The sequence below is a fragment of the Halyomorpha halys genome, unplaced genomic scaffold (assembly GCF_000696795.3).
Source record: "Halyomorpha halys isolate HHAL.00 unplaced genomic scaffold, Hhal_1.1 Scaffold249.1, whole genome shotgun sequence".
NCBI lineage: Eukaryota > Metazoa > Arthropoda > Insecta > Hemiptera > Pentatomidae > Halyomorpha > Halyomorpha halys.
Genome location: NW_027104890.1, coordinates 538,879 through 566,156, shown reverse-complemented (window position 1 = coordinate 566,156; position 27,278 = coordinate 538,879). Strand labels below are relative to the sequence as shown.

The 27,278-nt window shown below is 31.3% G+C and overlaps 1 protein-coding gene across 2 annotated transcripts in view; it reads left to right on the top strand.

Moving 5' to 3' along the window:
• LOC106680185 (serine/threonine-protein phosphatase 4 regulatory subunit 1) overlaps positions 1–27,278 on the top strand; it is a 258,369-nt gene that overhangs the window by 43,915 nt on the left and 187,176 nt on the right. Inside the window, exons 1-2 of one of the 2 annotated variants that reach the window (XM_014419712.3) lie at positions 15,573–15,647; positions 24,271–24,367. In XM_014419712.3, coding sequence (XP_014275198.1) covers positions 15,608–15,647; positions 24,271–24,367 — 137 coding nt within the window. In that variant the 5' untranslated portion in view covers positions 15,573–15,607. Of the gene's footprint in view, positions 1–15,572; positions 15,648–24,270; positions 24,368–27,278 lie in introns of those variants that run through there. The other variant, XM_014419711.3, reaches the window with a different exon arrangement.

The following is a 27,278-nucleotide window of genomic DNA, read 5'->3' as shown; positions in this document are numbered from 1 at the left end:
TTCTCTCTCTCTCTCTCTCTCTCTCTCTCTCTCTCTCTCTCTTTCTCTCTCTCTCCCACTGCTTCTAGGTTTTGATCCATTTTTTTATTTTAATTAATTTAGTGGTATTTTCTCTCAGCAATTTATTATTGCATTTTTTATTAGAAATTTATTATAAGATTTTCAATTATTGACTGTTCTCTTGTTGATAAAAAAAAAATGCATATATTCTTTCTTTGCCTACAGATTAAATGAAATGAAAATAATTATATTTGGTATTAACTATAAACTTTTATTTATTTTATGCTGTTTGCGCCTTTAATTATTATATGCACTGCACCTCCTGCACTTAATGTGGACGAATTCCCTTAGCAACCTAAAATATTTTAAAATGGAAATTGATTCTTACACGCATTATCTCTCCGTTTGAGATAAACACTAATAAGCTTTTGTCTTGTAGTTTGATTATTATTTTTTGGTAACCTAATTCAATCTTTGTTCAATGCGTTTCATGTTGTTTTGTAAAAGAGTTTACTGGTTAAAATCATATGTCAAAATGAAGTTACTAAGAGAATTAAAGGGACAAAAAGAATTTCGACATTAAAAAAGAAAATGTTAACAATTCCTTTGATTTCCTTGGATGTTATAAATGGTTATATTTTATTTTTATAGATGACGTTAGCTCTTTAATCGCTGTTTTTTTTTCAGTGAGATCTAGAAGTTTGCCTATAATTCCATGTTCTAAAAAACTTCTTGTTTAGTTTTATTTAAACACTAAGGTTTTTTTCTCATTTCTCTTACATGCTTAGAAAAATGTATATGCTATTTTCATTGATTTATACACAGAAAATCTTCAAAAATGAAGAAATGCTATTTTCTCAACATTGTGAAATGTTATTTTTCTCAAAAATACTGATCTGGCGCGTCTTTCTATATATTTCTAAACGCCTCTCCATTTTTATGCCCAATGCCAATATTACTCAAATTACTATGGAAGTTATGTGTACCTTGAGCAACCATTAGAAAATTTAGCAACCATTTTAGCTAGAGAAAAATTGGTTTTGTGTAAGCATGTCTGCATTAGTGAATCCAGTCTATGATGACCTCTCACTCAATCAGTTGTGTGATTACATATAGTATGTTGAAGAAGTAATTTTAAATAAGTAAATACAATATTTTAAGAATACCCGAAGTATCTTCAAACTTGGATTAATAACGCTTTATTTTTGAGCTTTTAAAAATTTTTGTGAAATGAAAATGTTTAGAAGCTCAAAATGAACCGTTATTTATAAAAAATTTCATTTCACAAGCTATGAAGGATTGAAAAAAAATATCTCCCCTTTAAGAATACCCGAAGTATTTTCAAACTTGGATTAATAACGCTCTTTTTTGAGCTTCTAAAAATTTTTAGAAGCTCAAAATAAAGCGTGATTTATAAAAAAATTCATTTCACAAGCTATGAAGGATTGAAAAAAATGATCTCCCCTGCTGTTCGAGTAAAATGAATTTAATCATAGTCTTATTGTAAAGTTCATTTGACAGAATGCTGAGTTCAAGTTCAGTTAAAATTTAGATCCCGGCTCCCTAGGGGATGCGGCCTAGACTTGCTCACAGACCGGATCGACTAAGCCTAATAAGGTCTTGCACTTGATTCTTAGAAGTGCAACCAAAGGGCAAAAACCTTATTTTTTTCACTTTGTTTCTCCTGCAGCATTATTCTTTCAGTACATGCGGAATAATTGTGAACATTACTTATTCTATCGAAATTTCTTTGATTGACTTTGTTTTATTAATCAAAGGAAGATGGTCCGAATGTGGACAAAATAATTAAAGTAGTAAATATACTCTCTATTGTGAGCCTACGTTTTATTCTTCATTCCTTCGCTTACCTTCATTTTGAAAGCCCTGATGAAGTCCTTCAAAGTTGGGCGAAACGTTGGCTACTATTTGAGTATTTTGACCTAACCCGGACCATCTTCCTTTTATTATACGATCAATGAACGATGTTTTCGTAACCAAAAATCGGTAAGAAACCGTATATATTAAAGAATTTGTTTCATTTGGATTTACATTATTACTAGACCACATGAACGGAGCTCTAAAAATGTCATACCTTACTTATACTTATTACTATAGGTGGAGAGTAAATAAAAAAAGAAAAATAATCATTTTTGTTAAATATAATGAAATGACTAGAGGTAACATTCAGAAAATGATAATGGTAACCGCAAAAACATTCTGGTATGATCAAGTAACTATTGTGATTAGATTTAAAATGTAGATATGTACTAAATTTATGTATATGAGATACTTAATTTGTTAATCGGTTTCGTGGAAAACGACAAAGGCGCTCCACCTGTTCAACAGGTGCACTTACTCTTAAGTATGGTCTCAACGATTCCTGCTATTCTTTGGTCAAAGCTCGGTGGGTGGTTTCTTAGTCTTTATTTTATAGTAAATGAAATTGATGAATAGGAAGAAAATGTGTATTAAGGAAATAAACGAAAAATCGACTTAACGGGACGGTGCTAAAATTAATATTTTTTTTTTAATTTAATTTTTGGGTTATAATGCATGTAGGGCAGCATTATATGCTTATGAAATCGATTTGCAAAATATAAAACTGTTCTGTACCTGTTAGACATTGGTTCGAAGAATATCCACATAAGGGATATAAAGATTATTTTGAAGCGTAAAGAAGAAAAACAGTCACTGCCCATATATCAACAAATTCGAAACAATAAATACTTATTTCTAATAATGTTTGTCTTATAACTCATTTTGTCGGTGTTCTGTAAAACAGGCGAATTCATAATATGAGAGAGGATTTTCGGATTTACACTATTTTACTGGAATAGTCAATGATAATAATTAGTTCAATTATGTGAAAAACAAGAAGGAATGTATAAAGTCTCAAAATATAATGCATATTACGGGTTATTCTTAAAAAAAAAAAAAAAAACATACTAAATGAAGTATAACATATCGCTGGTCCCAATATATGTTGACGCTACTTTAAATTATGTGAAATTTAGCGGCCTCGAAAATTCATTTATAAGTAAATTCATAAAGAATTCACCATGAAAAGAATTTTTAAGTACAATTATGTCGATTTACTTATAAATGAATTATCGAGGCCGCCGGCACAAATTTAAAGTAGCTTCAGCATATATACAGCATATATAGCGATATGTCATACTTTATTTGGTCTGAAAAAAATTTTTTTTTTTTTTAAGAATAACACCTTAAAAAATATCTAGTAAATGCATTTTTGAGCAGGCCAACCCAAAAAAGTCAATTTTATTACATTTTACAATTGCGTTATCATTCTTCTGGAGCATCGATATTTTCTAAAAAATCCCTGGTTTCTCAATGTTACAGGACACTGACGATTTAAAAATAGAAATAGAATTTCTAGGTGTCGTTAAACTTAGAATTTTTTTTTTATAGCATTCGTCAACTTTTGTTGACATATGTTTTTCCCTTGTTGTCTTCATATGTTTTATTCTTTATTAAATTAGTTAATATAAACACCCTTCAAGCAGCCAGCACTGGTATTTCAGAAATATGACGGACTGAAGTGAAAGAATTTATCACAGTATAATAATATCATAGTCAAATATGATAAATGCTCCAGCATTGATATATTCAGTTCAAAATTTGATTGTATGAATATAACCTTTTTTTCTTACATAATTTTATTTAATACAATAAATATTTTGGTTTATTTTACAGCTTCATTTATTTTGAAGAATATACTTTTATTATTGTTTTTTTTTACTACTTTATTTAAATCATTGTTGGCAATAATTATCTAGAACATGTTAAATGAACTCCTAGAATGTTCCGGATGGTGTATAGTTTTCGAGTATCAATCCGGATAAATAAAACTACATTAATTTGGATCTTTTCCTTTTTTGTGTTATTTTCTTTGTTATGACTCACGCTCTAGGTCAAGGTTTAAAAGCAATCAGGAAAGTAATATTTTTGTCCTGTCAGATAAAAAGAATCCACTTTTCCTCATTGGAAAAGGGAGGTATGCTTATCGACCACTAAAAAGATATAATCTCACTTAGTTCATTTAAAAACGCTCCAGATTATTATGTAATGGTTTATTAGTTTTATATTATTATGTTACAATATCAGCAAATAACAAATAATGTTTGATGTGGGCACTCGCTCGATATTCCTAATCCAAAAAGCTTTTTTCAAAAAATGATGTATAATTAAACTGGCTTCCATGGAGACCTCTGGGTTCACTTAAGATCTTTTATAGCAATTGAATTGTTTAGAATAAAATTAATGAGCTTCTCGAATGTTCCGGAAAGTGTATAGTTTTCAGGTCATTCCAAAAGCTGATTAGTTGACTATTAGCTGCCCCATTTCCATGATTTTTATTTTGCTTTGAAGAGAATCGAAGAACCTTTCAAATAGGAGCCTAAGTTAACTTACTATGGTTCCTATTCATCCCTCTATTATTAGTCCGCTGGTGTTCTTCAAGGTTCTTTGGTTCCATCCTTTACACCGCTATACAGCTGACATCCCAACCAATCCTAACACTACTCACCACGTATGCCGATGACACAGTGTGATCGCATTTAATAATAACCTTTTGATTACATCCTAAACTCTCTAGTCCCATATCACAACCCTCGACGAATGGTGCCGAAATCGGAGGATATAAATAAATCCCAAAAAATCTTCATCGTAAACCTGCCGACTGCCCTACAGTATACTTTAATAATGTTGCTCATACCCCTGTAGAAAAATTCCACTACTTTGGACTCCATCTGGACAAACGATTAACTTGGAATCCTGCACGTCGATTCTGACTATTACAGCATTTACTAGAAAAGACTGATTTACATGGCAATGATAAGGCTTATCTGGACATACAGAGTTGATCTTTGGGGCTCCACTAAACCTTCGAATTCCTCTCGTATCCAATCTTTACAATCCAAAATCCTTCGTAAAATTCTCAATGGTCCTTATTTTGTCATAAATAAAATCATCCATAAAGACCTTAATGTTCCTTATGTAGCCGATCTAGCCCGAACCCGATATCAATCCTTCCATTATAAACTCCCTAACCCCTCAAACCCATTAGTTTCTAACTTTGCTTCTTTTTCCATTCCTGACAGTCCTCCGAGGCGCCTGAAAAGAAGATGGTCATTAGACCTGCTAGTGTAAAAACGTCAGACCTTATATTGTATAATCATGTGTTACAATGGCCAGTATCTCTACATTCCTGTCATGTATCATACAATTATAATCTTACTTCAAATTTACATGTTGTATTTTATATTATGTATACAGTTGTAAATGTCAATAAATAAATTAACTTATATTGGAACGTAAAACATCCTACTCTAAAGGGAAGGAAGTTAATATATTTTCTGGGATATTATAGTTGAAAAAAAAATAAAACATCTGAATTTATAAATTAATATAAAAAACGCTGTCGTCGCCTCATGCTTCAATGTTCCTCTTCCCTTCTGTTGTTCTCATATGTTGATACAAAATCGTGTTCAACAAGAAATTATAGTTTAATACTTACTACTTCTGAGTTAAGAAGATCCGGAAAAATTTCCTCTTTTAACGTTAACGTTTGTCGCAGTATTTTGATAAATACCAAATAAAGAGCATCCACAAAAATGTTACTTGTTATTGGTCAACTTTTCAAAATATCATGGAGCCTTTATTCTTTACGCTAGTGTTATAAACTGAAATCACAGAATATACTTAGAAGATAGATAAAAAATTTTTATGTTGTCATCATTATATGAATACGTTTACATCAATACTTGATTATTGGCTTTAATAAATTTTGTGATGATATTTTGCACAAACATATCAAACTAGTTGGTTTTCCCTATAAAAATCATGTTTACTAAAAAAAACATATGAGATATTTGATAATAAATTAATACTTTTTTTCTTTTTAAACCCGATAGGAACTAAAATATACGATATAGAATATTCTATACAATCTAGTACTCTATTAAAACGAAGTAATTTCACGAAAGCCCGATCTCTATTTAATAAATTATAAATGAATCATAATATATTTATCAAAAAAAATTTTAATGGAAGGATCTTGTGTTGGGTCTGTCGAAGCGGCTCATTTCCTCCTATAAAAATTTTTTATTTACACTTTTAAATTTCTAAAGGTTTTTTGAAACTCTTTGTTATTTTTTGTTTGATGAAACAAAAAAATCGTCGCCGTGTATTTGTAATAACGTTTTAATTCAAGGAGCTAAGGAAAGTCTTAAATTATTGTTATAGGCTACTTTATCCTGCCTTTGTAGCCTCCTGTATAAATTGGCGCAATAGAATTCTGCTAAAGGTCATCTCTTACTTTTTAATGTTCTCCTCGGACCACCCTCCGTCAGTCCCAAGACTGCCGCTTATCTTCTGTTATACATTCTGAAATTTATTTTTGATTATCTGTGTATAATGGTTATAATAATCAATGATACATGATTATTATAATTGTTGTTTAAACATTAAAAAACATATTTTATTTTCTTAGTTCCACTTCTTTCAATCTGCTTTTAATTTTTTTCTAAATAAATGTCTTTCATTTTAATTTACTGAACTTTACACAATTTATAAAATTCTACAGTATAATTATCTAAAATTTGTGCGGATAAATACGTTACAATATAGCTCTTTTCCAGAGTATTCTCGTAAAGTTTTTAATTGACATATTTGTACAGCTTCGATGAAATTCATTAATATTACGTAATATAGCTTGTTAAAAAAATATATGAAATGAACTCGTGGTTGACGTCCTCGGCCAGAACACAAACTGCTAGTTATCTAAAAGTCCGCTGGCAACGTATTTAATTGTTAAATTCTAAATTTGGTCTATTTTTTTCTACATAGTTTTAATATAATTTTACAAATTCAGTTGTTTTTTTATTTACATCGTGTTTACTGCTTCTTATTCTTTTTTTTTTTTTTTTTGTTAGCTCAGCTAATGTTTCTTTTTTTCTTTCCTATTAAGAAATACAGTACCAAAAGACTGAAGGAACTTGTTTTTGAAAATAGAGATCACTGAAATCCAAAGCAGAAAACTTATTATTTGGTTAAGTGTTGGTCATTATTTTTTTAATAAAACTTTAGATACTTTGTTTTTAAAAATAATATACCATATTTGATAATAAACTCGTTTCGAACCGTTAAAAATATGATGAAACATATATGTTACATTGTTAAAAGACAAAAAATTATGAATAGTAATGTACTTAGTTCACATTTAAAGATTTTTTAAATAATATATTTATTAATCCTGCGATTTGTTAAAATCTTGGGGCATTGGTTATTGTAATGATCGTGGCCATTAGTAAAAAGTAAAAATAAATATTATTGGTGAAATAAATAAAATGGATATGTAACGTAAAAAATATGTAATGAATAAATAAAATAAAACAAGTAAATAATAAATAATATATCTAGAAAGATGAAAGTAACTTTTATGGTAACGACTAAATCTAAAGTATGAATATCTAGTAATAAAGTAAATAAATAAGATTACTTATACTTCATTGAATTTATAAACTTATGTGAGGGTACCGCTAAAGATGTTTCGATTTTAAGATTTAATGTAAGGAGTTAAAACTTATTCCAAAAAAAAATTATATGTGTTAAGGGATCAACAAAACTATAAAAGTAGTTAAAGCAAGATTTTGATTAATTAAATATTATGTAGGACCCTGGTTTATTCTCTTTGTATCTTATCTCTAGAAACTGTGGACTAAATGGTACTTATATTTAAATTTATGGTAACCTGAAGCTTAGATAGGACTGCACGATTTAAAATAAGATTAATGATAAATTTATGAAGCTAATTATTCCCATTGGCTCATTTGACTGGTATTGGAGTGGTCTCAAATAGGTTTTTAATCAATTAACGAATTTTATAGTTTACTGTCATGTCAAAAAATTGAGAGTTTAACGTATTCGTTACAAAAATGATTATCGTTCCAAGTACTTACGGTTTATTGAATTCCGTTATCTTATTATTGAATACACCACTTTACCCAAAGTGAAGACATTTATTCAAAACTAACCTTTATTTTTCTTTCATGTCCCATTATAGACAGTACGCTTTCTGACAACTTACGCTGTTCTTGAGTTACGGATAATCCGGAAGCATTTTTTGTATTTTAATTACACTCGTAGACTGGCCTGATGGAACCCCTCCTGATACACTCCTGCTGTAGGTACCCTTCCAGTATCCGCCCCGAAGAACAGGATGGACTGCTCGCTCATGGGCTAATCCTGTGAATGAGCGGAGGAACGTACTAGTGGATCAATAGATAGGCCGTGGGGCCACGCCCGTCCATTGATCTCCCTTTCCCTTTCTGTCGTCTCTTCCCCTTCGCGATTTAAGGTTAAGGCCATCCATTTTACGAATATTTCTTCATGGAGCCCTTTGATTTACGTCATTACGACTTGGTATAATTAATTTAATTCTTTAGGGTCCTTCATTTTCTTAACACAACAAGTTCTGGCGATGAAGATTAGCCTTGGACATGTTATTATTTTGTTTTCATTGATCGAGTTTCTGTAGAGAAGGTAATAATTTGAATCCATATTATGTTTTTAAGTATGTTGTTGTTGTTGTTGTTGATTGTTGCGTAAAGGCGTAAAATCCTCTGGTCATCAACGCCTATGGTATGATAAAAGTAAAAAAAAAATGATAAAAATAAACAAAAAAAAATCGAAGAGGAGTTATAATTTATAAAGAAGACAATGTGGTTTTAAAAATTCATACACTAATGTAACTTTAGCTTCCTCGTCTGTGAGAGCTTCTGATAAATTTGGGGTCAGTCGTATCCTGTTTATTATTGGCATATAGTGAGTACATTCTTCAAAAATATGTCTAATTGTAAGAATGGACTGACAATATTTGCACGTTGGAGGTGGCAGTTTTCTAAACAGGTGAGAGTACGTGAGGAGAGTATGACCTATTCTCAAGCGGGTTAGAGCAAGTACGTTTATAAGTATGTATAGCTCTCATATTGGATATATTTAAAATAATATAAATTCTGGGTAAATGTTCAACCTGTGCAAGTATATTGAAGGTCAGTTATCAGTTTTTTAGCATAACAGGAAAATAATTATTTAATAATTAAAAAAAAACTAAGTGATGCCTTAGACTTTTTGTGCTAGTGGTGGTAATATGGACTACTCACTCAAAAGTAAAAAAATAAAACTCAGTTTACTTCCCTTTCTCTTCCGCTCCCTACCCCCCAAAAATATAAAATAAACGCAATAGCAAGAAAGTCTATAGTATAGAATTGTTTTCCTGCTTTACAATAATTTTTATAGTGTTCCTGATGGTGTGATAGCCGAAACGTCGGAGTTTTTGATTAAAAATTAAAATTATGGGAAATAATTCTATAATTCTTAAATTAATATTCCTTCACCTAAAAAAAAATATGGAACATAAAATTTTTTAATCGAACCGAAAAAAAAAAATCATTTCCCGCATATGTACAATTTAACTTATTTTCCCATCATTTTCGGCTTAATATTTATAATATGCCTCTAAGCAAGAATTATACCTTCTGTACAATTGACCATTGATATCAAGTTGGAGTTTGATTTTTTTTTTAAATGTACGAAACGGTGTAACCAAGTATTGAAATGTTAGTGATTTCGTCGTAGTAGAAATTAAAGAAGCTGAGACAAATACATCTGTTTATAGTGGATATGTTAGGTTTCAAAAACATTTTGAGAGTATTACTCGAATCTTCAAAGTGAGAATCATCCATAAGATTCTCAATCACTAATTAGGTATCAGCGACGAATTTATATATTAATATTAATTTTTTAAAGCAAAGGAAATTTTTTTTTTAAAGAAATCCTCTTTCACGAACCCTATTCACAAGCTAATATTTAGAATTTTCAATAATTTCCTAATAACAAGTCAACATAATCAACATTTATGAAATTTACTTTGATGATTTTGGCGCCTTGAAAATGAACAAAATGAACTCGCTTTTTTTGTACGTACGTTCGTTCTTGTTTAATGGCGTTAAACTTTGCTGGTTGTCAACGTCATTTAACTTTTATTTATTTATGGTAATATTTATTTTAATTTTATTTTCTGCCTATTCGATGTCATATTTGTCACTTTTGATAATTGGAATATTAGGGTTTATCCAAAGCTGTTGAGGTGTGTTCTGATGTATGAACATCTCTGAAAACAATGGGTGATTGTGAACTTGTTATCACGATACTGGTCTTTGGGTGGAGTTTGTTTTATGTTGAGGTAGAAATAAGTGTCTCGTGTCACATACTCTACCAAGTCTCTTCTCTACGACATTTTCAGCTAGAGGTACCCCGTTAAATAAACTTCGTTTTCTTTCATCACATACAGATTGTTCATTAAAGTTATGATGTGTAATTCCAGCCATGTTAAAAAAAAATCTAGAAAATTCTTTATAACTCCTGAAGTATTTAACCTATCATCTTCATATTTTTATTATAGGCAAGTTTGTTTGAATTCAACGTACTTAATTAATTTTTCCTCTCAGTTTTATAGGAAATTTTTGTTATTTTAATTTTCTATACACATTTTGACCTTACTTTTTACTTTTCATGCATTCATTTCTCGATCTATTACTCAAATTTGTATAAATCAATTAATTCTGACCAATTTTTTTTCTTATGTTAGTTTTTCTCCCAATTAGGGAACTAATAGTTGTCTCTACTGTCGCTTGTAAATGCTGAAAAACGGTGATATTTTTTTTCTCTTCTGCGGTTTCGTGCAGGTCGTGAATTCCATATATGAAGTGAGAAAGTTGACTGGAATTAGGAACGCTTTCAGAGTTTGTTAGGGTTCTGAAACCACTTAAATTCCAGTAGGTATGAAGTATATTCCAGCAGGTCCTTACGTATGAGGTTTCGTATTCACTAGAGCAAACGCCCCGAGCATGTGGCAAGGATTGACAGACGAGCAATCCCGCTCCACTTGAGCATATAGACACTTTGAAGGTGCGAACAGAAATCCGAATTTGTTCTGGAAATTATGCTTGCATCATCATGGTTACCTGATTAAACGTAGATTTGCTCTAATTCTCAGTTTGACTGGTATCATTGGCCGGTAAAGTTTAACATATTTAAGTTTTAAGGTTTAATTTTCTGATGCAACGAATAATTATTGACTTCAAACCCAGGAAATGACTATCCTATATCACTTTTGAAATATTTGCTTAAAACTGGAAGAGAAGACTTTAAGATTCTTTTTTTCATACCGTCTTTATTCATTGAAACAAATATAAATATATGTATATAAAATACAAATACATATATCCTGGCAATTTTAATTTCAAGATAGTTAATCGAGTAATACTTAAAAAAGACATGAAATTGGAAAATGGCGACAACCTACCCTCCGTTGGAGCCTTACTTATCTTACCTTTCATACAGTCACTTACAGCGAGTATGTTGGTAGATGTACAACATAAAATAATTTCATAATGAGGTGTAGATAGTTGACCGTAGATTAATGATTGGAGAAGTTTGTCGGGGGGTGCGGTCTGCAAAGAACAACATAAATAAACAAAACCATATTTATTTATCTTATCCCGACTGTCAGTTGCAAGCCTACCTTCTGCGCCACAACCCCTGATGATGACCTGAAACTCAGGTCGAAACGTCGGCATAAAATAAATAAATATGGTTTTGTTTATTTATGTTGTTCTTTGCTGAACGCACCCCCCGACAAACTTCTCCAATCATAAAATAATTTCCTTCCTCACTACTTCGTGTAAAAAAAATAAAAATAAAAATTCCAGGATGATACCTAGTTAGTCCCTTATCGTTTTTCAGATTCCGTTTTCTACTTTCTCTTACGCATGCGTAAACTTATTTTTTTTTTAACACCAATATTTCGAAACCAGAACTTCCTATTTGGACCACATTTATAGTGAAATTTGAGATGAGTGTGAAATGAATTTAGGATCAAGTTCATCAGATTCCGTTCACTACTTTACCTTTATTTTTCGTGGCACATAAGTTTCAAACTAGGACCCTCCTGTAGATTTTGTTCTCTAACAACGAATCAAATTTATTCTGAAAACTTGAAATGTACCTGCTGTCAAAAAGAAATTGTTACGAAACTATACTGACCCATAGGTGTATACAATTTACAAACTTTTTAGTTCAGTAATTGATTAGTAGGGAGCAGCGGTAGCATCGTGGCAACGCGCCTTTCTACCAACCCTGAGGTTGCAAGTTCGAGCCCGGCCCCATCCGGGATTTTTACTAGCATAAAATTATACAAACCTCACTCACAGCCTCCACCAGGGTATTTGTGAGGCCCGTTAGCCAATGGGCTCTCACAAAAAATAGGCGTGGGTGTGACGAACCCACCCTACAAAAAAACCACGTCAAGAAACGCGCATTGTTTCCTAATACATCGTGCGAGGACTTAAATCTCCATGGTCTGTCGCCCATGTAATAGTAATAATTAATTTATTGCGTCTCTGAATGAGATCTTTTTAAACAAAAGTTCGATTATTTAATATCCACGTGGTTTATCATTATAAAAATGTTAGTTTGATTGACTGGTTGATGCTCTCATATTGTTTAAGTTAACTGAGTAGCTGCTTTAATATAGGAGCGATTCTCCGAACTTGTAAAACAGATTTATGGGACTGGTCTTGGAAACCTTATTACAAGATGGCCAGTAAATGAAATGTATGGTCCCACAACCTTTAATTGAAGCTGTAGCTGAAAAGGGACGTCTGTTTGAAAACTATGTTTATAGGAATCACCATGTGATGTTTTTTTAAACAATGTTAGAATTTCCTATATCAGCTATCGTACTGTCTCACAGGATAAAGATTAAATTTCGCTCATTTGGTTAAATAGTGGTGCAACTATAAAAAAAAAAATTTAGTCTGCGGTACAATCTTCGAAATGCGTCAAATCCAAAATATTTTTCCAGAAGTTCCATTATTAAAGCAAAAAGGATATTTGATTTTACTTTAACAGTGATGTTAAATAGGTTATAGGGTAGAAGGGGTAAGTCGTTTTTTTCTTCTTTGTAGTGCCACAGAAGATAGGAAAAATGAATATTTCATATGATAAAATTAAAAAAAAAAATGGTGTAGATCACGCATCACATAACTTTTTCGAATAACCATAATTAAATACACTTAATAAGAAATTTTATTTGTAAATTCGGCATTTTCGGAGCCCTATAAAACTATTTCAATCAGGAAAAAGCCTAGATGCTATTGAAGATCATTTATTTGTATGTTAAATTTAATAAAAATCGTCCCGTCCAGTTGATTTTATTGAAAAATACAATGTTATATATGTTATACGTGATACGAGCTACCTCCTCAATTTATTATTATTGCGAAATGATAACTCGCAGGTATAAATAATTTGTACTAATTAAAAACCTAAGGTTAATTTTAATAAAAATTGTTCTTTTCACACGAAATTTTTATACGATTCCATGTTATCCGTACATGATATTGAACAGTTGTTATTTAGAGAAATATTTAAAATTGATTCAAGGAGTTAGTGGTTGGGGTGCAGTCAGAAATAAAACCAACGTTAATGAAATAGGTTTATTGTGTATCGACGTTTAGGCCTAAATCGTAGACTTGACTTTAACCTAGCCTAAAATAAAAAAAAAATTTACAATTAAATAAAAATAATAAGAATAATGTTGGATGAACTGGTGAAATTTAATCAGTATTCTTGAAAAGTTTGTAATTCGTTTCATTAACTTTTCTTTCTTGAATTATTTATTTTTTTAATAATACGTAGGTTCAATTTTTCAAAGTAATAAAATTATTGTTGTATCGTAGTGAAAATGTATTAATATTTAACATAACATAAATTGGACCTCATCTTTATGTTGTGTTGGTTAAGATAATAAGAGACATTCTCTGTGCCCGTGAAAACATTAGATGGAATTTGTGGTTGTAACATAAATGGAGAGGAAAAAAAACTTTCTTGCGGTCCATTAAATCTAATGAAAAGCTTTAAGTACATTTCCAGGAATATTTGTTAGCGTTAAGCGCTGAGGAGGCATGTTACGTTAAAAATTTTATAAAAAGCATATCATTTTTCACCGCTGGAGACTATAATTCATCAAACCACGGGCTTTAAATGATTCATCGATTCATTTAAATGTGTTGTTTTCGTTTATTTTTTATTAATGCCTCATTTCACAGTTTTATGATTACAATTATCACTTAATTTTATTTGAATTAAACCTCTTCAATGCTTGTCTTTCTTGTGGAGTCATTTGATTGCCTTTATTATTTCATTACGACTTACTTAGAGGCTATCAATGTTAGGTTGCGTTCCTTTCTTCTTTATTTGTTTATAGGTTTAAAAGATCCTAGTGGTTGACTAAAAAAAGATGTGTGTTTTAGAGAATAGGAAATGATTTTTTTTTTTTTAGGAATACATTGTAAGCAACCATGTATTCTAATTGTTATAATTATGTCAAACCATGGCATGCTCTTAAGTGTTTGAATACGAATGTTATTGAATTTTCGTTGTGAGATTATAAAGCAATATATATATATAATCATTCAATTGTAAAACAACTATGTTTAAGTCTCAATATAGTTGTTTTAAAATTGATTAAATCCTTCGTAAAATCCTTAATGCTCTTTACTTTTTCACCAATCAAGTCATCTATCTATCAGGACCTCAATGTTCCATACGTTGCCGATATGGCCAGAACCAGATACCGATCCTTCCATTATGAACTTCCCCACCACCCAAACCCACTTGTTTCTGACATGCTTCAATACCTAATAATCCTCCTAGGTATTTGAAAAAATGGGTAGATTCTCCAAATGTTTGTATTATGTTATTTTATCACTAACAGCAAATTTACTTGTACGCACGCATGTGCACACACCCACACACATGTAAGTACATATGCAGGACTGGGTAAGATATACAGAGCTGAAGAAAGAAAAAGGTCCCTAAAACACACTTCTTTAGGCAAAGAAGTCTAAATTGAAATTTACAAGTAAGCTCCTTCTAGTACTAAGACTATAGCAGTCTAAAGTAGTTTCGGGGTAATCGTCATACAACCTGGAATGAAAAAGTGACAAAACATAATGAGATTTGTTTATGGATTCAAGTTTGCTGTAACCATCTGTTGTAGAGTTACTTTGAACAGGGGTGTTCGGAAAAGGAATTGGTTGAAACCCACAAAATCGCTTCCCAATAGGAATAATCCCAAGAATAGTGTTGTGACAAAAGGAAGAAGAAAAAATAATTGATTAATTAACCAAACAAATAATAAAATCTTTATTTAAATAAAACAAGAGAAAATAGAAAAATATGTATATTAAATGTAATAACAATAATGTTGTAAATTTCATTTACAGAAAATATTTTTTACATAGTAACCTTGCATTGCATAAACAAAGGCTATTAAATTTCATTTCATTTCATCAGTGATAATGATCCACATAGCCGTCTGACTGACCGGAGCAGACTACAGGTCTATCTTTAGCCCAGAGGTGGGGAGCCCCCCTTTGGCCAGAGGCCAGGGGGCCTAGCCCCTAGATTCATTCTGCACCGCCTCAGTAAGTACCTGATAAGTAGTGACGGCCCTCGTCGAATGGGAAAATCGAGAATACCCATCCGTATCGCGTCTCAAGGTATGCTATTATAATTATCTATAAGTACCTAAAGACGGTCGTTGGTAGACTAGGTGTCGCGACAGAACTGTGGGTAGAGCTATTACAGGATCGTGGTGCTTTCTTCGTTAGTGATGACGTTCATCAGTTCTATTAACCTGGTTGCAGGAGCTGTATACGCATATAGCTTCTGGATTGGAGTCTGTCCAATCCTGTTAGATAGTAGGTGTGCATAAATAAAACTTCGATTATTCCTTTTTCTCGTTCTAGTATAAATTATTTGCGTTGGAGCGTTGTCCTATTATATTATTTAATAATGTTGTCTATTTCAAAAGAATAATTTTAATTTTTTCTAGTATTTGCTCTTGCTCAAACAATAAATCATGGACTGATTTAACACTTAAATTGAACTATTAAGACCATGACGTTAGGATGTTGTATACAATGCATATCCGGTTTATTTCTATTCGCAATATTTTTCCATTCTTATTTTATTCACATATCTTGTGTTGGTCGAAACCTCTGCCACATTTCAGCGTTAGGAACTGCCGCCTGATGAGTAAATCCGCCTCAGAGGCGGGGATATGGTAGGGTCCACTGGAGGCGACGGGTGGGGGACGTGAGTGATAAATATATGACTTGGCATTTTGTGATGGCGCCAAAAGAGCATTTGTGATCAGGAGTATGTAAACAATTTAATTAAGTGAAAACTATTGTTGTCGCTGAAGAAGATAAAGAAACTTTGTTGTTACTTATTATTTATTGATTCCTATATTTGAATTTCGCTAATTTTATTCCTCAATAAAATTACTATCATACAAAAAAGACCTGTTTGTACTGTGAATACATATGCACCTCAAACGCTATGTGAGTGTTTTGTTTCATTAATTTTCAATAAACCTATATCAGTAATCTGATGAAATTACTCCGAATATGTTATTATTAATAAATTTAAATAAATGGTACCACTATAACATTCACTACCAGTTATACGTTGAGAGGCCTAAGAGGCAGAATTGTCATGGATACGTTTATTTATTAATGGTTTAGTTCACTCAATTTAGTTTTTATTTTGTAATAAATTTTTGTACACCAATTTAAGGATATAATGATATAGTTGTCTATGTAAATGGAAGAATCTCACCTCTTTCTAACGAGTCCAAGAAATTCAAAATCCGGCAACTTTAGTTTGTAATAATATTCTTTTTAAAATTTAATTATTTAAAAAGTATTTTTTTTTAACGTTTGGTATAAAATAAAGCAATTGTTGTTTTTTGTTTTCTCAGCTCCCAGGTCCCTTTATGGTCTTCATTTTGCTTTATTCCATCTCATAATTTTACTAATTACACTAAATTCATTTCGGCTGAGTCCGAAAAATCAAAGTCAACATATCATTTCTCTTCTTTAATTTGGTATAAATTAATATATGAACAGTATGTAGTTTTCGATTTTAGAAAATGATTTGAAAAATACTTACATTGCTTTTATATTTCCGAAAATAAATTGGAGAAAAAAAACTGATTTTCGTGATGAGCAACCTAAAAAACATAAATGAGTATATTTTCATAACATTTCCGGTATGAATTATAAATAGATTGGAATATATAGATTATGTTGGCACCCAATTCACAATATCCTTCACCTGGAAAACTATTTGATTATTTCTAATGGTTGTTCATAGAGGAGTTAGCTTTCAATATCATTGTAATGTAATGGAGGCTAATGAATTGTACATATAGATAAGATGGAAAGCTGTAACATGACTCTGGCTTCCTGTAATCATCTTGTCCAGTGAGTCATGGCAGTTGTTGATTTCTCAGAAACCACGTGCAGCGCATTTCTTGGGAAGTACATTTCTCCAATGGTGTTCTTTCCGGCCCGCAATGTGGATATTTTTGTTAAGGAAAAATAAAGAGGAAAGAAAGTTCATTCCTACTGATGTGTTATTTGTAGATCGTAGATATCATATGGAGAGATGCTATATTTATTTGTTTTTAAATAACTAAGAATATAAGAACTAATTTAATCAGTGCTAACGTTTCCGGCAGAATTTCTGGCCTTCATCGGGGCTAGGAACAATAAGCAAGATAAAAAATATAATGAATAAAAAGGAATACAGAATGACTAAAAAGAAATAACAGATAAAATAAAATTCGTGAGCGGTGTTGGAAGAAAATGTATGGTGTAGGTTTAAACTACTAAATTCATTCCGGTACTTCTCATGTATTGGTTCATTTCATATGAAATGTCTGTATTCACAGGAAAGGTTATTTAGTAAAAAAAACTTCACGAAATAATAAAAACGGACATTTCATACGAAATGACTCGATGTCTAAATTATATCTTATTTTCTAGTTAGGTATTCTGTGTTCATTGTTATGAAAAATTGTAAACTTCATTTTCTATCAATTTTCCCCAACGTGTTATCAACTTTTCATTCTCGGAACTGAAAAATTCAATATTCTGTGAGGAAATTCAGTCAGAAAATTCCTTTTGACCTGGGAATCATCATTAAAAATTTAACCTTGAAGGAAGTTTTCCAAATTTCTGAACCGACGGTAATCTCTTGGAGATAAGTTTGGCAAAGAAGGTGGGTGTGGAAGGACTTTGTAACACAGCTCGTCCAATTTATTCACTGTCTGTCGCTAAAACATAAATGTTGTGTAAGAGTTTTTGGTGGATTATATCATTACAGTACGATGTCGATGTGATGGTTTTACCTCTGAGAAAAAAAGGAGAAATGAATTATTTCTGCCATTGACTACCTACACAGAAATCAATAATTTTTTGGAATGTCAATTTGGTTTTGGCATGTGTCCCGGTCTTTCGTCAATATTTAACACTGACCTGTGTTATTTCATACTTAGCTGCCGCCGCTGATTAAGTTAAGTTCATGAGGTACCCATAGATACACCCTTTTTTACTTTAGCAATGGTCTGTAAGTGTTGAGGAACTGTCGATACACTTTTATCCAGCGTTTCAAGTCCTTTAACTGGTTAGGGTTTCTTCCGCAGTCCATCGTCGTTCATACAAGTTCATCGATTGGTAGTTGAGGTATTCAAGTTTTTATCTGAGTTGCTTATCCAAATTTGTGTCAGCAAAAATTTTCTAACCACCGGGGAGTGGTCCATTGGTTGCAACACTCTTCCCCAAACTCCTTGGTAATGTTTCTTGCAGCTCAGGCTGCCGAATGTCCCAATTAAACTTATAAAAAAAACTTTGCTCGAAAATCGCTTGTTTTCATGGTCATATTTGATAAAATACTAAACAATGTGCAATCAATTGGAATGGTAGTAAACATAAGAGGATTAATAACGGCTCATTACAATCTGTAAACATAAAAGTAGTAAACAACAGAAATCTAGTAATCCTTTTATCAATTTGAATTCCCGAAATGATAAATATGGACATTTCATATGAAATGATTCGATACCTACATTATCTGTTATTTTCTAGTTAGGTATTCTGTTTTTCCTTTTATTCATTATAGTTGTTATCTATATTTTCTCTCTTAGCCCTGTTGTAGGTCTGAAATTGAGGCCGAAATGTTGGAACTAATAAAATAAGTGTTTATTTATTTATTTCCTTCACTGAACGCACCTCTACTATGTTCTCCTCACATCATCAATTGAAATCATGGTAAAATTAAGTTGTTTTTTTTATTTTTTAGTTTGTGTCTTGAGATTTGATGACCCTACTTGTTGATCTGGTCTAGTTTCATTCTAGGGTTACCAACCGGGATTCCTCCATTCCCAGATCTTCTCAGATTTTTATCAGCACATCAAGTTTAAACCTTGTGGGAAGCTCCTAAGTCCGTGGATTTAGTTTTAGCAGTTTTCGTGAATACTATAATTGTTCTGATGGTTCACTCAATTAAATAATTTAATAATATTGTAGTCTCATGAGAAATAAATTAATTTTTTTCTTTGACAATCTTCTCTATTACTCTGTTTCCTAAAATTCTGAATTATTTTTCTTCTGTACCATACCTTAAGAATCTCTAGTGAAAGGAATACAATGGAAATAAACACTCATTTGCCAATTTTTTGATAGACGAGATCATAAGTTCACACTCGACTGTTTCGTCCCAAAAAGGCAGCTTGAGATTATTTTTTTAATACCAAATTTAAAGCGTTTATTAGCCAGTCTCGTGTCGATTTCGAACGCCGATCGTGCCACATTGTGGCACGGACGCCCTATGTTAGTTACCGCTGGTTTGCAAAGAATAAAACTACTATAAGTGTGTTTATAATCAGTCTAAAATGCTCTGCTTATCTTAGCTTTTTTTTTCTACAATATATTATAGATATCAATAATTTAACCAGATATTATAACAATAATTCAGAGTAAATTTGTTTCCATTCTTTGTATGAATAGATCATCACCAGGCTTACAAAATGTACTAACGAATCATGAAAAACTAAAACTTCAATCCTAAAAAAATCAGGGTACATTTGGGGCAAAATCCCCCCTTGAAGCCTGACAAGTTTTCTCTGAGAAAAATTTAGTAACCTACAACAGTGGTTCCTAACCGGTGCATTTCCTTATATTTGATTACTAGCTAAAGGGTTTTAACACATAAATATTCAATAAAGTGACTCTAAATGCACTTTTAAGGGACCGTCCTAAGTTAGGAGTGGGGGTAGGCCGCATATGGTCCAATTTCCGGCTTAATGGTCCGCATACTTCTATGGGTTGGGAACCACTGTCCTACCCCAGCCAGATCATCTACTACTAACTAAACTAAAAGAAAGATGGTTGTAACCTGAAAATTAAATAATTAAATGTTTAAAAGCTTGTTATACACGTTTAACTGGTACTCCATAAGTACTGTATCCATAATTATTTCAAAAATATGTTTATGTCCTTACCTATTTCTACAGAACTCTTGCACTTCCGAACCGGTCTATAGACAGAAAATACGGGTTATCCAGTACAAGTTTTGTAAGTTCTGTTTTGTTAAATGAATGACTTCAACCATATTTGTTTTGAATCGTGCATTCTTGTACTATTTTAAGGAATTTTGCACTAATATGTTCAAAAATTAATATTCCTACTGATGAGAAGACCGTAGATAATACATAATCGGAAAGAAATGGTTGGGGGTGCAGTCAGTAAATAATACAAATAAGTTGAGAGAACTTATTTAATAGTGCCAACGTTTTGGCTAGAGTTTCTAGCCTTCATCAGGGCTGCTAGTAGAAGATCGGAAATCTAAGTGATAATGAATCTAAGTGAATAATTTAGTTAATTACACTTAGATTAAATAAGTTTTCTCAACTTATTTATGTTATTTAGTGACCGAACCCCCAACCAGCTTCTCATCATATTAATATTACTACACTTCCGATAAATTATTTTTAATAAATTTGCTGTGTAGTAATGATTGTATTTTTTTTAACGGATTAGAAAAAATATGTGTATTATTAGTAAGTATTAAGGAAAAAGATGGCTGCCGACTGTTGAAAAACGGTTCCTGGAACGGCGGGCGAGGGGTTGGTTCTTGGAATTAGGGTCGCTCAACAAGTGGTTCCTTTTTCTACCCTCATCCATCCCCGATTTTGTTCTCAAGCATTCACAGATCCTGTGTCTTTTCATTCTCATCTTTTCATCAATTCTACTAGTCAGATAGCTCTTTCCCTTATATTTTTTCTTGAATCATTCCATTTTTCATTATTTAGTCAAGTATTTAACCGTTGAAAATACCTCGTACTACCTACATCTTATTTTATTTAATTCTTTCAACTATTGTTCTCTTAAGCCAGCCGATGAAAAAATACACGGAAAGCTGGAAAAAAAATCTACCAATTAAAAAAAAATAAAACATTCATCCCTTTTGCTCACCATTTATTAATTGGAAAAGAATGTTCTCTTTTGACCTGAAGAAGGTCCTATCTTCTTATATATTTTTTAATTATTTAAATTGATTATTTAATTAATTATAAAAAATAGATATATTTTTTTACAAAAGAATTTATAATTTTCTGGCTCAATTATTTTTGTGATCATACGTGTCTTGCATTTTGCTAAGTATCTTTCTTTAATTTTCATTTAAAATCTACCACTTTATTGTTCTTTACTTGCTAATATTAAATATTATGGTAGCTAACAGTTTATATATTATTTTATAAGCAAGAAGTTTGACTATTTAGACATGAAACATCTCATTGGTTGTTGAAAAAAATAAAGAAATTCTCGGGTTGTTTCACAGGGTGACTTTAGCTTGTAATTTTTTTCAAATGCTGATCCAAATTACCATTCAAAATTTTTAATTGGAAATTACCGATACAGCTGATTAAGGAAATACCTCATCAGACAAATATTTTTGTTGTTTTGACCCTTTCAGACAAAAAATATATATGTATACTAAGTTTATTTTTATTCTATCATGGAATATACAGTAAGGTAAAGTATTCCTATCCTATAATTTCGAATTCTAGTTTTTAACGGAATTGCGCGTTTTGAAATCCCATGAACCTAAATAAATATCCAGGTATCGCAAAATGGTCTGAATGTGTATGAACTAGCTCAAAACCGAAAAGTCGTACGCACCTGAAATTACAGATTTAAATTTGGTATAACTCTAGGGAGCAGCAACATTTTCGATAAAATTGATTGACCGAAAGTTCCAATTTATAGAATCGATGATTCACATTTTATTTTTCAATTTTCTCAAAAACGGATCTTACAATTTTGATCAAACTCGGCACATCAATAAATAAATGTCCAATTAAGTCGTCTTTAATACCAGATAGGTCTTATCTTCCTCTAAAGTATTTAATTTGGTTTATTTAAAATAATTAATCATTTCACATTTTTAAGTAGGGAAGTCACTAGTAGTGAAACACGGATAGCAAATATAAACTATGAAGGAACTTGTTTAATAACTTAAGAATACAATATATTTTTTCTAGATTGAAAACATTTCTAGAAATAATGATTATAATATAGACTTATTTTAAATCGTTGGAGACCCAATAATTTTAAAAAATAATATTCAAGGTAGGAATTCTTAAAAAGTGTGGAGAATGACGGGAAATACTGAAACAGAAAGTCTAGCGAGCGTATGCAGTTTTCTCTACTTGATACTGTTACCTTGTCACCATAGTTATAAAATAATTATTTTTTAAATTTCACTTGGCCTATATATGAGCCTTTCAGTTGATGTTAGATCCACAGACAAATCATTCTTTGTAATCATAAAATCATTCTATTCACAAATTAGTATTGAAAAAATGGTTAAGAGCAGAATTTTCATGTTAACAAACTGTTTTTTTATTTTTGCGTTTCTGTCATACTTTTACAAAAAGGGAATTTTAAAATTTTGCTACGAGAAATATAAAATGTTCTTTTTTGGAAACTGTTGTGATTGCAGTTAGTGGATTTGTCAACTGAAAGTATCAGTTTAAAATTTAGTACGGGAAAGTATTGTCACAGTCAGTATTATAAAAATATCCGTTCACAAAAGAACGAAGATAAATTTCAATTGAAAGTAGGAGATGGTAAGTGAAAGTTGCGCGCTATATATATATTTATATTTATATAAAATATATATATTTTTACTGAAAGAGTCAGATAACCACAAATATTTGCCTACCGAAATATTTTCTGAATCAGCTAAAGAATATTTATGTAACGATTTTGTACTGCTTATAAGGTAATTTGATCTAATGTTTTGAAAGATTGCACACGCAAAAGTTATGAGTAAACGACGGTCCATTTTTTTCTTTTAACTTATCAATTAGATCTTCTATATACACTAGACAAACCTTATGTTGGTTATGAGATAATATAAAAATTACTAGCTCAAGGACTATTAAAGAATACCATTAAAATGTTAGAGTGTTATACTGTTTTAATGTTGAACTGGGATATTTTTTTATTTAACCGCTGGTGCACGGCTTGAGATATATTTTCTAGTTTTTATTTATAAATTTATTTTTATTACACCAATATTTTATAATCTATATTCGTATTAAAGTTTCAATCCTTGCAGTGTTTTCTTTCTATTCCTTCCTTGTGATCTTGTTTGTCTCTCTACTGAAACGCACCATTTGGATTGGAAACAAACCCTCACGTCTCTATTCACCATTAAATAACTAACAATCCAACGTTTTACCAGTTTAGGCATCACCAGGAATGAAAAAGACAGGATCAAATACAATCTATAATTGACTCAAGTAGTCCGTCACTTAAAGAAATGTTAACACATACTATAAAGTTGTGCATGTCCTTTTTTTGGGCTGTTAATGTGAAATGTGCTGTTTTTAATTTCCGTTTATATGATCTTATCTTTTTATGACACTTGAATGGATGAAACGTTGACTGTAGTGTACTCATATTTGATGCTTGTTTTTAGGAATGTTCCAAAAAAAATCCTGACTGTAATTTTGTTGTATTTGCATATTTGCTCTCTTTAAATTATTTTTACCCTATATATTCATATTTGATGAGGGAAAAAAAAAATCAAACAGCTTATTATCTTAGAATACCAAAATATCAACGCAAGGTAACTACTCTTAGTTTTAATTAAAATAAACTTATGACCAAATGATGGATGGTTGAATTAAATATTAGTCTATTTGAAATATAATTTTTTTTTAATGTGTTATTATTAATAATAAATTTTTATATTCGGTTACAGGTGACAGTGATTGGAGTGGAAGAGATGATGAAGGTGATAGTGATGAAGGTATTCTTCGCGGAGATACGTGGAGGATGGCTCAGAGGAGGCTCAAAAGGTATTGATTTCTTAAATAAATCGATTGTTTTATTAAATGAGAAATGAAAAAAAAAAATTGTATGATAAATTGTTATAAAGTTACGTGTACGATATAATTTTAAGTTGATTGCAAAGTGATATTGCCGGTAATATTAATTTCAATATTATTTTAAAATAAGGTCGGTCATAAGTCCCCTCTTTATTTAATGTAATACTACTCAATTTGTATTATTTTAACAACTAAATTTATATCTGGCATCATATGATTTATATTACTCCACTTCTGTTATATTTATTTAACACAAAATTATAAATTTATGAATTAATTCCTAATAATTCTTCAATTCATTTTATTTATTTTATAAATAATCTAATAATACAATGTAGAGAAATATTAACAAGGTTGTTCTAGCTTGTTAGTGTTAGCGCCAAGTTGTGATCACTTGAAGTTCTGCATAAATGGGGGAAGGATCTTTGTTGAGTATCCACGGGCTGGTCGTTAATTATATATATATAAAACTTATTACTGTTCCGGATGAGAAAAAGGAAAAGGGGCACGTGACACATGACACCTGATGGCAATTTCAATACTGGCTTTATTGACATGGTACTCTGTCAATAATGGGCTCTCACCACTATTTAGACCAGAATCACGTTTAATGTAGATTAATGCAGTATTACATGGATAGTCCAAGTGCTTTTATCTACTGAAATATTTGAAAATAGGGTTTGCTAAGGTATTAAACACCCAGGAATCTATAATCGAGGGTGCGTTGTGAGAACCGAAAAAATCAATATTAGAGTTTTCAAGATTTCGTTGGTTAGGTCTCATTTGCTCTGATAGCTTCATGTCAACATGTAAAATATCATCCGGTCTCATATTTAATTAATCAGAATTAATTATATCAGAATTTCTTCCTTAGTTGATTTTTATTGTTGTTCATTTATTGATCCAAGCTTCCACAAAGCTAGTACCTGGAAGTACCTTATTCTCGGTATTGCGTGATAGTTCATACCCCTGCTTCTGTTATTGGTTAAGTCATTTTTGTAAAGGTTAGTCACTTCTCATGTGCTCATGCATGAATTATAGCTTCTCGGTACCACCTTTTATACTGCCTCAATGTAAACACCTAGCTTTTTATTATTTATTGATTCCATTTTATTTATTTAACTAATGTAATGTTTTCAGTAATTCTCTACCTATGATCTTAAATTAAAAGAGCCATCCTTTAGTTGAATGAGGAAGCCTGTATCTTTGATTTGTCCTGGCAAGTCGGTTCGTAAACTAATGGGTTTATTTTAAAAAGTATTCCTAACAAAATCTATTATATTAAACTTGTATAACATTTTTTTATTAGCCATTTGTTTTCTGAGATATGGATGTGGCAAACATTAGTCCAGTTGTAGGTACCTAACGCCTAACCTTAAAAAAAATAAAGGTGTGACTTTTTTTATATTGTTCTAATATATTAAGTGCAAAAACACGGGATTTCTTGTGCGTCGGGCTAAGGATGGAGCAGAGCTAGTTTGATATAAACCATGTTTTTGCCGTGTTGTAAGTTTTTGCTTGTATCTGGAATATGATTGGTTTTGGTGAAATTAGTTTAATACAAAATAAAAAGTAGGTCATATAACCTTTTTTTCTAAAGCTTGTAGTTTTGAAGTTTAGAGAAGGCAAATATGACTACGGTCCCAGGGCTATTACCTCTAAAATATTATTAAATTATTATTAATTGGCTCCATATCTCAAAAACTAAGGTACTTGGAATATTCCTGACCACTTTTTGAGGAAGTTACTTTATGATTTTTCATTTATTATTGTAAAAAATTATTCAATGTTTTTTTGTTTTTTTTTCATGAATTCATTATTTTTATAAATTCAAGATAACATAATTAATCTGCATTGCGTAATCAGTTTCTAGGTGTTGGTGAAGGTTAATATTCGGGGTAAATATAGGATAATGTTAACAGGATAATCATACAACAATGCCAAAACAAATTACTTTCGAATTCACGCCTTTTTTTCGGTATTGCTCGATTTAACTATCTTTAAGTCCCCTCTTCCTGTTTTAAGCAAATATTTCAAAATTGATGTAGGGCGGTCTCTACCTGGGGGTTTTAGTGGGGCGAGCCCGGCCAGGAATGTTTGCCTTTATTTTTAGTCACGTACTCCTCTTATAAGATTGTGACATGTCGCACATCGACCAACATACTCCCTATAAATTTATTTTTCAAAGGAGAGATTAGTAAGTATACCACGGAGGGCAGGAGAGGCGGGTTTCACGCCGTTTTCTAATTTCAAGCGCTTTTCAATTATTACTCCATTTAACTATCTTAAAGTCTCTTCTTCCCGTTTTAATATTTCAAAAGTGAGTTAGGACCTGAATTAAGCCCTAAAATAAATTTATCTTTCTCAAATCAGTCCTCCACATTGAGAATACATGTTCCTCACTGGAGTAGAGTTAAACTTATACAGAAGGTATGTATGAGAAATATCAATAACTACTTTCACTACAAACAAATAATCATTTTCTACGATTTGCAATATTCCTCAGTTAAACAATTTATTCCTTGTACTAAGTAAAACCTAACCTTTCTGAAACTCCATTGTTACAAGAAATTCGAAATTGATGATGGGAATGTGACATCCGGAATCATTTTCTTAATAATAGATAATTTTAAATTAATGAATATTAATGTTATCACTCTGTTTAAGCTTCCTATCTGTATGTATGTTGTTAATTGTTTATTCATTAACTTGTTACATGAGAGAGTGTCTTGAAAGTTAATAGTGCAAATTGATATTTTCATTCGGGACTGCTTTACAAACTCCGTAGATTCCTACCTCCTATATACTTTCTCATCATCCGTTTTTTACCCATCAATAGATTATTCCAAGTAAACCACAATGGTTCCTATTCATCCCTCTA